Raw genomic sequence first — 14,639 nt, 5'->3', positions numbered from 1 at the left:
GGGGCTTTGAACAGTTAACCGTTCCTACAAGTAAGTTGGGAGGAGTGGAAGTGATGCTATTTTAGCTCATTCTGCATTCAGAAACAAAATGATAAATTTGCAGCCATTTTTTCCATTGAAGACAATCCAAAACACATTTTTCACACAGCTTCTTTTAAAAGCTAAATGCTTTATACAGTTCTGTGAATAAATTTTGCAAATGTAAGTAAAAAGATTCTTTACAATATAATTTGAGCTATTTCCATTGGAATTATATCTTAAGTAATTTAGATTATTTAGAATGATTTTACACTTCACAGCTTCTGACATCTAGACAACACAAGGAACTTAAATACTTCACACAGTACTACAAGGGCTTTCACCCTCTGATGGGAAAAAGAAAAGACAATCTGATGAGAGTAAGACAGAAAAAATATGAATGGGATTCAAAAGTAAATTAATTTAAATGAAGAACAAGGATACAGTAATTCTCAGGCTACACATATGCTTAATTCTAATTTGAAAACACTGCACTTCACTATAAAGACCACTTTTCCCCATTTATCCACCTTAATGATCAACTTAGATATGCCTTTGAATACAGCAGTACAGGCATAATAAGATTAAGCAATGTTTTCCATTCATGCGTAGGGACTTTAAACTCTTCTCTCAATGAAGTCCCAAATCCTGCTGGGATATATTCCTTGCTATTATAATTGGAGCATAGAATGAATTTTCCTATAGGATTGATGTTACAAATCAATCATTCAATCTTATTGAGCTTGAATTACTTCATTTGTAAAACAATTCAACCAGATTATCACAAAATCTCTTGTACAGTTAAAATATTCTGATTTTCATGAATTACACTAACTTCGGATTAAATTGATCTTGTGAGTTAATCTGGGCACCTATCATTTTTTATGTTTTCATTAAAAAATTTTAAGAACCTGCTGGTTATCCTTTGCAAATATAATCTTTTTATAGGTTATAGATTGATCCTGTATGAGACCACTGGTTATTAATCACCACTGGCCCTCATATCATTAATTTTCCATGAGATGTAGTTCTTTATTAATAAAGGCCACCTCTCAAAAATGGGGTTTTACTAGTTCAATGGAAGGTTGGTTTTTTTGAACATATCTATCATTTTCTTAAAAAGAATTATATGTACAAAAGGTTTGGGTCAAAAGGTACAAAGTCAAATGTCAATAGGCTCATTGCTTATCAACTACTGATATTAATCTGAGTAAGTTTTACATGTACACCAAGTGAAGGAAAAAACAATTGTATCTAATTAATTTCAGCCACATATGTATAATACCTAAATGATTTTGTAGTCAAAAATATCTTTATATAAAAACCAGAACTATATCCATATTTATAAGGTCTGGAATTTCCATTTGTTTGTAAAGTTCTCAGCAATTAGTTTAGTGTTTTTCACATGGCAAATGATAACTAACTTAATAAAGGTATACATATTTGTAATAAAATTGTAGATGCATATTAGGTGCTTTTGTTAATAATGATGGTGATAATGATGGGTCCAAAAATCTGTGAAGAAGGCACCAGAAGTGATGGAGAAGGCGTTAAGACAGCAATGGTGAAGTACATTACTTTGGTTGTATTTAGAAGAGTAGCCCTTTTCCACACTGGCATAAAACATTTTTTCTTTCTTTGATTATGGGCAATACAGTTTGTGATAGTTTCTGAAAAGGAAAAAAATAACTATAGATGAAAAGTCTCTGGGGGAACTGAAACAATCCAACCATATGTTTACTAATATAATTCAGTGTATTCCCTGAACAATATACATTCTGTAGATTTATTTTAACAATTCCTTTCAGTTTATTATGTGTTTATGTACTCTTTGAGGAAGGTTAAAGACTAAAAAGATATTTATATTACCTGATGATTTGGACTAAAGATTGATAAGATCTCTATTATTATTATTATAGACTGATAAGTCTATTATTATGATTATTGTTTTCATTGTTAAGATTACTATTGATCATTACTACTGACCATTACATTTGACAGAATTTTAAAAATAAATGGTTAATTTCTTCCATTTATAAAATCATATTTTGATTTTAAGTATTTTAAAAGAAAATATTAGAAAGGTCACAGAGCAAGATGCTTTAGAGATTAATCTTTAAAAAAATCCTATGAAGTGGGTATTATTTTGCACACTAGGAAAGATATTCAGAAAGGTTTAATAGTTTGGTCAAGGTCACACAACAGTAAGTAGCAAATCTGGTCAAATCCAGGTTTACAGGACTGTAAACCCCAGGATTTTTATGATTAACATTTTATTTTGTAATACTTATGACAACAAAAGTTACTAGATCCAGCTACTACTATGTATTCTAAACTCTATGCCTCAAAAGTGCTAATCTACAGAACATATAACACCTTATTTATTAAGAATACATTTTCATATAATGGTATGAATGTATTTTCAAGATAATAGAAATTTAGTCTTCTATTATTAATGACACTAAATAAGTATTTTGCCATTTAGGGCAAATGCATTTATAAATATACCATAAAATATATTCCTCACTTTTCTCAACAATTTTTTTCTTTCAATTCAGAATCTTTGTCATGGATCTTAATTGTAGGGTTTTTAAGTCTTAAGATTTCTTCAATGACTTTCAAAGGCACTTGTTCACTAGTAGACCCCAGACTGCTATTTGTGCTCTATGGGATAATGATTAAGAGACCATGCTCATGATAGTTCATATTCCATAGTTCAAATCTTAGATGTTCTCCTTGCTGGCTTTGTAATTTTTGATACTCGTTTTATTTCTTTCAGTATTTTTTACATTTAAATTGGAGGTGATAGTGCCTACCCCAGTGTCTTGAGGGTTAATCTGGCTGATGTGTATAAAGAGCATAGCACAGATCTTTACAATAATAAGAGTTCAATGAATAGCAACTAGTTAATATTATGCTTTGGGGGTATTTTATATATACATATATATATATATATATATATTTTTTTTTTTTTTTAATTTAGTAAGTAAATGAATACACCAGCTACTCCATTTTCTAAATTTCTAGCAGCAGCAAATTCCCTTTAATTGGACATTTCTAACAGATGCTAGTCCAGGAAATTAAACCTTAGAACATGATAAATTACATCATGGTAGAATTACATCTATAATAAGAATAAGTAGGCTTAGAATTCCTTCTGTTATGAAAATGGACAAGCATGACTCCCAACATGATGAGACTAGAGTCTGAATTAAAGAGATGACTGGTGATGATTTTATGGAAAAACTGAGAAACTCTTTAAAAGTGTTGCCCTGTGATGTACCTCTTCATCTGTCATCCTAAAATAGATGTAAATTCTGCCGATTATAGAGCTCTTCTGCAGTAGAACTTTGAGAGTTTAGGGGTTCATGGTACTGTGTCTGAAGAAAAGATGTGACATGTGTAGGAGGCAATATGCAGAGTGTAGTTAAAGAATTCAGGGAAAGCAAGAATTTGAATACAGGCTTAATGCTGAATTACATGTGAAATTTTCATAAATAAAACAGAGGGAAATTAAGCTGCTCTGATCGAAATGGGACTCAGGGGAATTAAGAACCACATCTACAAAGCAGCCCTCTCACATCCAGAGGTGTTCTTCAAAGTTGCTTGCATTGCAGTAACTTCATAAAATTAACTCTCAACATAAACTGAATGCTAGTAACATTTTGAGCAGTTGAGTTTTATCTTATTTTAGTTTCCCCACCTTCAAAAGACCCATATTTTTGCAGAAGTATATTACATTAAAAATAAGACAGAGGTCAGGAATTTTATACTAAAAGACTTCGATGACACATCAACCAAATGAAATGTATAAATTTTGTTTGGATCCTGATTTGATTAAAGCAACTGTAAAAATACCTTTTTTGAGAAAATTAGGAAATAGAATCAAGGAACGGTTATTAAATGACAGAAAGACATTATGGTTAGTTAGATACGGTAATTGCATTGTTATTTTTTAAGTCCTTCTTCGTTAGAGATAAATACAAAAGCATTTATGGAAAAAGGATATGACATTGAGAGTAACTTTAAAACACTCCCAGGTTGAGGATAAAAGGGGATGAGAGAACAGATGAAACAAAATTGGTAAATGTTGCCAAGTTTTGAAACTGAATGATGGGTTCATGGGTGTTTAATTATTCTCTCAATATATATTTGTATATATTTGGAAATATATATTTGTATATATATATATGTATATATTTGGAAATCTCCTTAATTAAAAAAAGTCCCATAAATTTATGTTATAATCCACGTGAGAATATTTTTCTGACCTATATCTGTCTAACCTAGTTGAGATTTTGCAGGCATATTCTGCCAGATCTGTAGAAAATATCTTAAGGATGATTAATGAAAAACACTCATCCAAATTGAAATTAAGTTAAAAATCATTGTGTTAATAAAACATGCTAACACTTTAAACTTTTTCATTTTGCTTTCCTGTCTTACTTCTTTAGACATGCAATAGAATTGCTTATTGTGTTTTTCTTGATTCCATTGCTTTTCAAACACCGAATAATTTTTAGCTGTTGAGACATGTTGCCACTGCTAAATTGCAGATAAGCTGTTGGTTCTCAATTGAATCAATATTTGCTCCTGGAATAATTAAAGAAAATTGAACTATATTTGCTATAAAAGTTTTTTGTTTTTTGTTTTTTGTTTTTTTTCCCCTACAATGTCCGTATGCTCAAAATATGTCAAATGGGCAACTTTGAGTGGTAAATGGTCACAATATTTACAGAAGGCTAGCTTTAGGGAAGCCTGAAAGTAAATATTGTGGATTTAGTCAGTAAACCTAGTTTATTGATTGACAGAAATATCACACCAGAAATTGCTAAAAGGAAAATAAATTAGAATTTCTTATACCATTATGAGTTCAAAGCAGGATTAGATTTCTGGAGCTACTAAGTTACCAGATAATCATGTGTCATGGTCAGGGCCATGAATTTTTTTTTTTTTTTTTTTAAGTAACACCTTTTATTTTCTAATTATTACAATATAGCAATAATAAGGTTTTGGCATATTTATTTTCTGAGCCAGAATGATCTTATTGCATTCCCTGAGCTACTAACCGGGCACTTCTAGATTATTTGCTCTACAGTGGGATTGGCCTCAGCATGTAGCCAAGCTTCTGTGTGGAGATTTTCATAGCCCCCTAGATAATTAGTATATGATTCAAATGATTCACCTAACTAAAATGCTGTGATAGTAAAAAGCACCTCATTGTGAGTTACTAGTTACCACTATTGTACCATAATAATAACCATGAGTATTTGGAATCTGGTACATAGAAAATACAAGTTTCCTAATACTGATGAAACTCTCACTTATTATTTTATCAATTACACAATTTCTTCCCAAACTTTTCCAGTGTTAGGTGACTTCTTAAAAATAAGTAGCAAACTGATTTGATTTGGGGCTGATTTTAAAAGCTCTACCTTGTGGTGCTTTTCAGAGTAAATTTTCATGATATTTAATTTGATATTTTTTATAAAAGTGAAGTTTTAATTGGATATTTTGTAATCATCTTTAAATGAGAAAAACTTTAAAATCATGAGATATTCAAGTAGTATAATGATCTCAAAATGCAGCATTGGAACTTTTTACATAATAAGTAGTTTCAGATTCAGAGCTATAGAGAGCAAAGAGTTCTGTTACTAATTTGAAAAGGAAGCCTTTTGCAAACATGGACATTTTTTACAATATGTCTTGAAATATTTACATGAGAAGAAAGTATGAGGCAAAATGCTTCTAAAGCTAGTCAAACTTTTTGATCGCTTATAGCACCAATGGTCATTTTTTATTCTATCACACATAATCAACTATAGTTCCAAACATATTTTTTATTTGAATATTCTTTTTTTCTACCCTGTTAGTAGTATGGGTGCGTGTGTATGTTTTCTTCTGTGCTGTGTTGGTAACTAAAATGTAAGCTGAACAAAACAGGACTGACTTCTTTAAAAAAATATTTAGCAGGATGTCCAACCAACTGAGTGCCTAATATAGTCAGAATGAACCCTAGAATACTAAAGAATGTGTAAATTTTGCAAAAGCAGTTACAGGCATGTTGAGGATCAGGCTGAGATCTAATAGGGATTTATAATATTTTCTATTTCTTTTTCTGCCCAGACTCCCTTCTGAATAGAAATATTTCTTTGTAATGGAATTTCCCTTTGCAACAGAGGGACGTGGATTTAAGATGGAGTACACAAAAACAAAAGTAGAATGCCTTTTCACCTTGCTCGTTTTTCTTTGCCCATATAGAAAGCTTCTAATTACATTTTCATATTCTACCCAAAAGGATAGAATATAAAAATCAAGTAGCTATAGAAGTACATAGCCATTTTGAAATCATGAATGAACCTTGATTGAAATAGCCAGAATACTCTTCTAACTCAATCAGTTCAGTCATTTGTTCTAAAAAATGCATGTATGGAAAGCAGAGAATGAGGAAGAATATGCTGTTTAATATTGAAAGTCAATTAAGTTTTGCCTATCAGTAAGTTTTAAGATTGAATTAGCAGTAAGTATATTTCCAAAACTCAGTTATTATAAATAGTAGCTAATATGTATTACTCTTTCAGGCACCATTCAAAGTGTTTTACAAGTATCAGTTTAGATAATACCTTAATTCTACTAGGTTAAGTACATTTATTATCCCTATTTAACAGAATAAGAAATTGAGGTGTGGGAAGGTGAAGTAATTTTTCTGTGTGGTATATCCTGGATTCAGTCTTAGAGATTCCAGAACTTGAATCCTAAACTCTTCATTAGGCAGTTTTCTAAAATGCCCTAATATTATTTTCTAGGGCATTTCAGACCTATAGAATGGTAATTTGAAAGCATTAGTCCTTTTAAATCTGCTTGACTGCAGGTGCTGGCAATCTTTAAGAACTTTATCCATTCTGTCATGAAGCAAGGAAACCTTGTCATTTTAATATCTTGGTACCAAAATTAATAAGGCACCACCTAGTTGACTAGTAAAACTACCACTGCCCAGAGTGACCTACTGCCCTGTCATTCTCCACCAAGTCTGAACCATTTGACATCAAAGCAAGTTTGAATCAGACCTGAATTTACCACAACTCTTAAACATTTTAATTTTAACTTATCACCACCTTCCACAGAAGTAGTTAGATCAGTTCCCTTAGCCATGGCCCAGTCTGATTCTGAGTTTTTTCCTTCTCACACTAGTGTGCTGTTGTGATACTCTGAAGTATTCCCTTCTGAGAAAGAAACAAAATTTACAAAATCAAAATTGAAATTTTTTTTATTGGCATAAACTCATTTTTTATTTTTAATTCAATAACTCCAATCCTCATCACCAAATAACAGTAATCATGTCCCTGTTTGTTTTATTATCCTCATTTAAAATTAATTAATTGCTAAATCAGTGAGTCTCTTTACAATGTACTAGCTAGTTATTTTGATGGCACAAGAATTAAAGGCAACGTAATAGAAGTTTCTGACTTGTTGAGACAGTGTTAGAACATTTCAGCAATATTCCAGAGTAGAATTTAGTGGAAAAGAGAGTTTTTAACTCCTCTGTTCTTATTCATATTTTAAAATAATGCACATCCCTCTGGGCACTAATCCATTGAGTTCATTATGTTACACCCCAGTTACCTCTGCAGATTTTCAAAGTGACCGTTGCTCTGCACTGAATATTCTAACAGTTTAGCCATACTAATGCTCACGAGTTTGTTTACACCATCCCAGGCACTCTCCCATTATTTTTTGACTCACATTTGGGATAGCTAAATTAAACAGAATGGACAAAGTCTCCAGAATCAAATGACCAAACGATAAAGGATTTGACAGAGTTGAGTGTAGAGTAGGAAATAAATGCTCTTTGAAACTTATTTTAGTGAGACAATAGTTAATCTGATAATGCATAGGTAATTAAGCAAATGTTCTTGACATTTTATACTACAAAAAGACATTAAGAATGTACTTAAAATTTTTTATCTTTAATAATTTACTATCAGAGTAATTTTTTTTCTAGTAAAAGCATTTTTTAATTTAAAATTTTCATTGGCCAAAGGCAGGGAGTTGGGGAGATGGGTGAAAAGGGTGAATGAGAATATAGTCAATAATAGTGTGAAAACTTTGCACCATGACATGATTATTAGACTTAGTGGTGTGATTATATTGTAAGGTATAAAAATGTCAAATGACTATATTATACATCTGAAACTAATATATTATCGTACACCACCCATATTTAAAGAAATAAAAAGAGGAGTTATATGAAAACAAAAATTAGAAATAGTAAAATAAAATCCCCATTGTCATGTTAATGTGGAATTAGGTTACAGTTAAAGAAAAGTAACTTTCTGATTGCTTTGTAAAGGAGTCAACACTGCACTCCTTCATCCCCTGTCTTAATTCTCCTCAACCTCATCTCAGAACTATGACAATAAATTAAAGCCAAGTTTCTAATGACATTAAAAAGGGCACACTCTACAGTTTACTTAACATGATGCAGATATATGGTGTTATGACCATATTGTTAAAAGCCTACATACCCAATTTCCAGGTGATACAAAACTGATCTATCTATAGAAAAGTAACAATTGAAAACAAGGAGCCTACATACAACAAAAAATAGGGAATTGTTTTCTATTTTTTCTTTTTCCTTAGAAAAAGCTCTTGGATCACTGTGTATTTTTGTTTTAGAAGTTGTTTGTAGATGTAGCAATTTGCTTGGAAATTAAGCATGCTTTCTAATGGAAATTTGAGATATTTAGGCATATAGAGTTAAAGAATGTTGATTTTTAATGTTTTTTTCTAATAACTCCCAAAAAGACACAGCAAAATAAGTCAAGAGGCTTATTGCACAGTGTGCTTGATTTCGCAAAGTGCCTATGGTTAGTTTTTGCACATGGAAAGGCAAGAACATCTGTGTTATAGTAGGAACTTTTAAAGACACATATGAAAATGGATCATTCAAACACCAATCTAAGCAAATGGAAAAACAGAAAACCAAAATTTTCTTAATAATTTTTGGAGTATTTTTGAAATAGCTTGGGATATGGTAGACCAAAATAAGGATCTTTTAAAAAGGCCTGAACTGAAAATGTTTTATACGACTAGCAAACCATTAAAATAATTGACCATATATATCTGATTTGGTGGAAACAAATTTGCTTTCATGACTTCTAGTAAATGTTTTAAGGAGGAATTTGTGAGAACTATAGCACTTTAATGTTAAGGAATTGTTCAAATCAACAACCCTGTATCTGAGTTTGTCTTCTTTTACCCCACAGAGAACTGGACTGAGATTACCAGCTTATTTTAGCTGCTCAAAAAAAATAAGTATAGCTTTGTTTGCAGTATTTGTGTATAGATGTAAAACTCAACATATTTCAAATGAACTAGGACCACCAAAGAATGACCATAACCTTGATTTAAGGTATAAAATATGAACAACTTTTAAAAACTATGTAATTTATGCAACACATAGTTTTATTACAGTAATATGGTTCTGAATTTATAAGTTACCTTGTTTTTACATTTTTAATTTTAAAAATCATACTCTTTTAGACCCCACAATTTTTCTACTTAATGAAATGAAAAGTTTTAAGGATAATTTTTATTATTCATTTCATTTTTTAAGACACAAAACACAAGCTGATATCTGCTCTGGAACAGGTTCTATCTTTTAAGTTACATTTTCGGTAGTTTCTGCATGTAAACAGTACATAATTAAAGGAAAATTATAAAGTGAAGTATAATAGAGACATTTCTAAATCTCTCGGTAAATACTTCAAATCTGTACTTACAATGAAAAATCAATTACTTTGTAAAATTTTATAGTATCTTAGTAGCTGAGAAATCATAAATAATTTATTTTGGCAGAAGATTAACAATAAATGTTTAGGTATCACTTTTAACTTAGAACATGATTAAACACCTGAAAAATATCTTGCTGGTATTTTTCCAGCAAAACTATTATTCATACTGGGATAGCATTTTAAAAGCAAACTTTAAAAAATTTCCTAAATTAAAACTTTGTCTATCTCATATAAAAGAGGAGGAAAAAAAAAATTAGAAAAAGAGAAGAGAGTCACAAAGTGATAAGAATCAAACTACCAATGGGAAAATCAAAAAATAGTTATTATAAAGCATTAATCACCAACCTTATGATTTCTGATCTAAATTGTTATGCCCATTTTATTTATTTTTTAAAAATAGTCTCCTTAAAATTTTATTGCTTTTAGGCCAAGGTCATTACTTTTATGACCGGAAATACATGTGTCAGGCATATCAACCAATTGGCACCTATCCTCTTTTAAAGGTAGAAAAAAAGATGACTATTATATTGTAATACTTTGTTCTCTCTCTCCTCCTCTTTCTATTTTTGTTTTTTGTTTTTTGTTTTCGTTTTTGGATGGTTGGTGATTTGTTTGCTCCTCCTGGTTCCTGTTGATCAGTGGTGTTTGGCCAGTTTGTATTTTTCCAGACATCACTCCACGATGTTGTTGAGGTGTATGATGGGCCAACTCAGCAATCTTCTCTGTTATCTTCCCTCTCAGGATCCCATTCAGGTATCCTTTAATAGAACTGCCATGCATCAGTTATTGATTAAATACTGACTTTGATTGATATTGTAGTGAAAGTTGAGATTTATGTCATCCATATTAGAGATAAAGCAAACCAAAAATAGAATCACTCTTTATTAAAAAAAAAAAAAAATAGAAACACAATTAATAGTAAATCAAACGCTTACAAAAATCTAACCAACTATTTGCTGAGATTGTAATCAAGTAAATATAATATTTGGTCACTTAATCTGTGGTGTTTAATGTAGTATAAATATTTAAGAATTCTTTAAAGAATGAGGCAATATGTGTCAAAATGTAATCAAAGCCTGTCAGTAAAAAGGTTGCAATTGAAGCTGAACCCAAAGAAAATTTATTGTTGGTGGTAGGATATATTAAAGTAATTTCATAGAACATAGATTGACGTTTTCAAATGACAGTGTAAATTAATATAATTTGTTAGGTTTACTGAATGAAATTATTTATGATATCTTAGTGTCTGTTTTGTTGAGTAGGAGAATCACTTCCACTGAGTTCAGGTAATCAGATCACAATTCGATTTACTTCAGTTGGACCAATAACAGCTAAGGGATTTCACTTTGTTTATCAAGGTAAGTAATCCGGTAGCTAGAAGCATACTAAGGAATAATATTAGTTTTCGTGCTGTGTTCAGAGTAATTAAATGATCAGATTCTCAGAACCATATAGGAGAGATGAAAGTCGTATGTTTTTCTTTTTTTTTACAATTTGCTCTGTTCCCTCTCCCATCACTACAGTACTGTTATTTTGACTAAAGTTAAAACATACTTATTGCTTTCATCATCATTCTGAAGTTAATTGTATGATTTTCCTTTCTTCCAACATATTGTTTTAAAACATCTATTTTTTTCTGACAATTCTTTACTTTCTAACATATTCTATTTTTCTTAAAGTATCGCACTCTAAATTAAAAATGTACAAAATTTTGTGCTTATATAATTAGACATGCCAAGGAAATCATTACTCATTCTAAAATTTTAGTTCACATTCTCTGAGGAGAATTCAGATGTTCTTTATGGCTATTAAATATTTTTGTGCAATAAAAGTCAGTTTACACAATTTGTCTCATCTTTTATACACAAGCTCCACATTATCATTAAATTAAGAGCAATCATTTGAAATATTTTAGTTATATATTATCATGTATAAGTATTCTCAGATGTATCTTGAATTTTATTCCTAAGAAATTTATAAACATTTGAGATTTGATATTTTTATTAAGCCCTCTTATCATATTTATAATATTGGTTATGATATTTTACTGTTTTAATAGTATTCCCTCTGTAAACAATGTGAGTTATTATGAATTTTAAAAGGCACTATTAAAAATTGAATTACTTTTACTCAAGTCACATAAGAGGAATCAATCTATTTGGAATTCATCATACCATTTTTTGGGCCGTTGTCAAACTCTTTAATTCCATCTGTATGTGTTTTAAAAAGAAAAAACATCCTGTTATCATTCTATTTTACTAAACCAAAAAAAAAAAAAAATTCACAATTGAAGAACATAATGATAAATCCTAAAAAGCAATTTCAAATTTGAAATTGTATAATTAAAATAAAATTTCCTATTGTTGTTAATCTGTCTGACTTCTTTTCTGCTTAGCCTGAATGTAGTTAATCTTTACCAAAAACATGTTTTGAACAACTAAGTTTGTGAACATGCTATGAAATTAATGAAGTGTTGTTTACTCTTTTAAATCTTATGTTTTTAAGGACCAAATACTGACAAAAAAAAGATGATGACATTACATCATGTAACTCGACACATATTTTTTGAACTTGGTATCCCAATTTAAAAATAAAAATATATATATTATTCAGTTATCAACCCACAAATTGAAATATATAAAGCACAAACTACTTTATTATATTAATAAGAGTTTGGTAAAACAAAATATAGAAAACAAAAACTTAGTTGATATTTAAAGGATCAAAAGAAAAATAGTTTTAAGTAAAAAATCTTAGTGACAATATTCATTTTAAATTGTATTTTATTCCGTATTAATTTTGAAACTTTAGAAATGTATTTAAGTTGTTAATTCAAGTTTTGATAGAAAATGAAGATTTTGAAATCTGTTACATTTTGAAATCTGTATTTCTCTACTAAATATGAAATTAAAATCAATAATTTTTTGCATGCAGCTGTTCCTAGAACAAGTTCCACACAGTGCAGTTCTGTGCCTGAACCAAGATTCGGAAGAAGAATTGGCAATGAATTTGCAGTTGGTTCATTGGTTCTGTTTGAATGTAATCCAGGATATATTCTCCATGGATCCATTGCAATTAGGTGTGATACGGTGCCCAATTCTTTGGCCCAGTGGAATGATTCCTTACCTACCTGTATTGGTGAGTATGTAATTTTGTATGCTTTGTGATTGTACATTGTTTATATCAAAATTAGTTATCTTGCATTTTTCAATATTTCTATTTCAAATGCATTTATTTTTAAAAACTTTGTCAGTTATAATGTATCTATACATACAGATTAGAGGAAATATTTGATGCAATTGAGGTGTGATGAAATCAATGAAAAATATTTCTTGTTGAATTAGCTGGAAAGTTTCCCCATTCATTGATTTATTTAGATGAAAATATATATCATATTTCCAATAACAGAATTTGAATGCTACTAATATGGTATTATTGAAATATTATTTTTTGTTTTTCAAAGTTCTGCAAAAATTTCTGTGCCAATATGTAAAGAATTTACATGTCTTTTAAATATCAAAAACAGATTTGTGGGGGGGCATATTTTACTTCAGCATCAGAATAATTAGAAAACATGCATTAGCAAATAAATGTGTTTTTTTATCCATTAGTTATAGGTATGTATAAAAACAAAAAATAAGAGATTTTCCCAGTCTTTCCCAAATATGAGTAGTAACACTTTGCATAGAATACACAGGGTTAGCCAGAAATCTCATTGTTTCACTTTATTTTTGCAATACTGTATCTTTATTAATTGGCAGATAGACTATACACTTTCTAAAGTTATGGACCTATGCCCTATAAAGTAATTGGAAACAGACTGAAGTATTTTATAAATGATAAAAAAAATAGTTTAGAATTTTATAGTATTTCAGAATCATAACAATGACTTTTGGTTCTCATAAAGTTCCATAGATGTAGAAAATAATTGAAGTCCAGGAAGTTGCTTTCTTCTCTGTCCCAAGAGCAGAGACCTGGAAAAAAAAAATTTTTAATTACATGTTATTGAATTAAAACAAGAGTGGTAAAACTTAATCTCAGGTTAAGAAATATTTCTAATGAGTTGAGTTCTTTCTCATCAAAGTTTTCTTGGTATGAAGTTTGGAATATAAGAGCAAGGTTTTTTTAAAAATAAAAAAATAATCAAAATTTTAATTTTATTAATCTCAATTCCAAACTTTTTTAATAGAGAAAACATGTGTGTACATATGCACATACATAAGATATACTTTCGTAATTCATAAAATTTATTTTTAATGACACATCTTGCCATACCTGAAAAGAAATTACATGTATTTGTAGTTTTCTTAACTTTCAAAAACACATTTTACCATATTTAACACAGATTTAATATAATGTTAGCTCATACTTCATTAAAATACATTTTAAAATTGTGAAACGATATGGAAAGTATACTCATCTCCACTTAGGAAACGTAAAGATAAAGTCTTTGATATACATTCATGGAACCTGTAATTTGTATGGGATATATCTGCTCTAGGTAGAATATCTTTTACCATTCAAATCAGGACATTATTAATAATTGTGCTGGGAAAATGGTATAAACCAAGACTATTATAAATAAAAAGGAAGATGGATGGTCACTTGATTTCTCTAGGAACTTGATATCACCACTTCTCAAAACAGATATATATCTAGCATGTATCTTAGAACAGATATTTTAGTTCTGCCTATTACAATAAATAGAATGTGTACTGTTATTTTTATTATTCTTTTATTTGTTGAAAGCCACCTACAAAAATAATTTAAAACACTGGAAGAATGTAAAGGACTTTTCAACTTTCTCATCGTTCAGCTAAATAACCA

At 29.8% G+C, this 14,639-nt stretch overlaps 1 protein-coding gene across 1 annotated transcript in view; it reads left to right on the top strand.

Moving 5' to 3' along the window:
- Nucleotides 1–14,639, top strand: part of CSMD3 (CUB and Sushi multiple domains 3) — a 1,080,109-nt gene that overhangs the window by 906,907 nt on the left and 158,563 nt on the right. Inside the window, 3 exon segments of the mRNA XM_011360386.2 lie at nt 10,452–10,565; nt 11,075–11,170; nt 12,747–12,950. Coding sequence (XP_011358688.1) covers nt 10,452–10,565; nt 11,075–11,170; nt 12,747–12,950 — 414 coding nt within the window.

Source organism: Pteropus vampyrus, unplaced genomic scaffold, assembly GCF_000151845.1.
Source record: "Pteropus vampyrus isolate Shadow unplaced genomic scaffold, Pvam_2.0 Scaffold54, whole genome shotgun sequence".
Classification (NCBI taxonomy): domain Eukaryota; kingdom Metazoa; phylum Chordata; class Mammalia; order Chiroptera; family Pteropodidae; genus Pteropus; species Pteropus vampyrus.
Note: the sequence above shows the minus strand (reverse complement) of the source record. Positions and strands in the feature narration are given on the sequence as shown.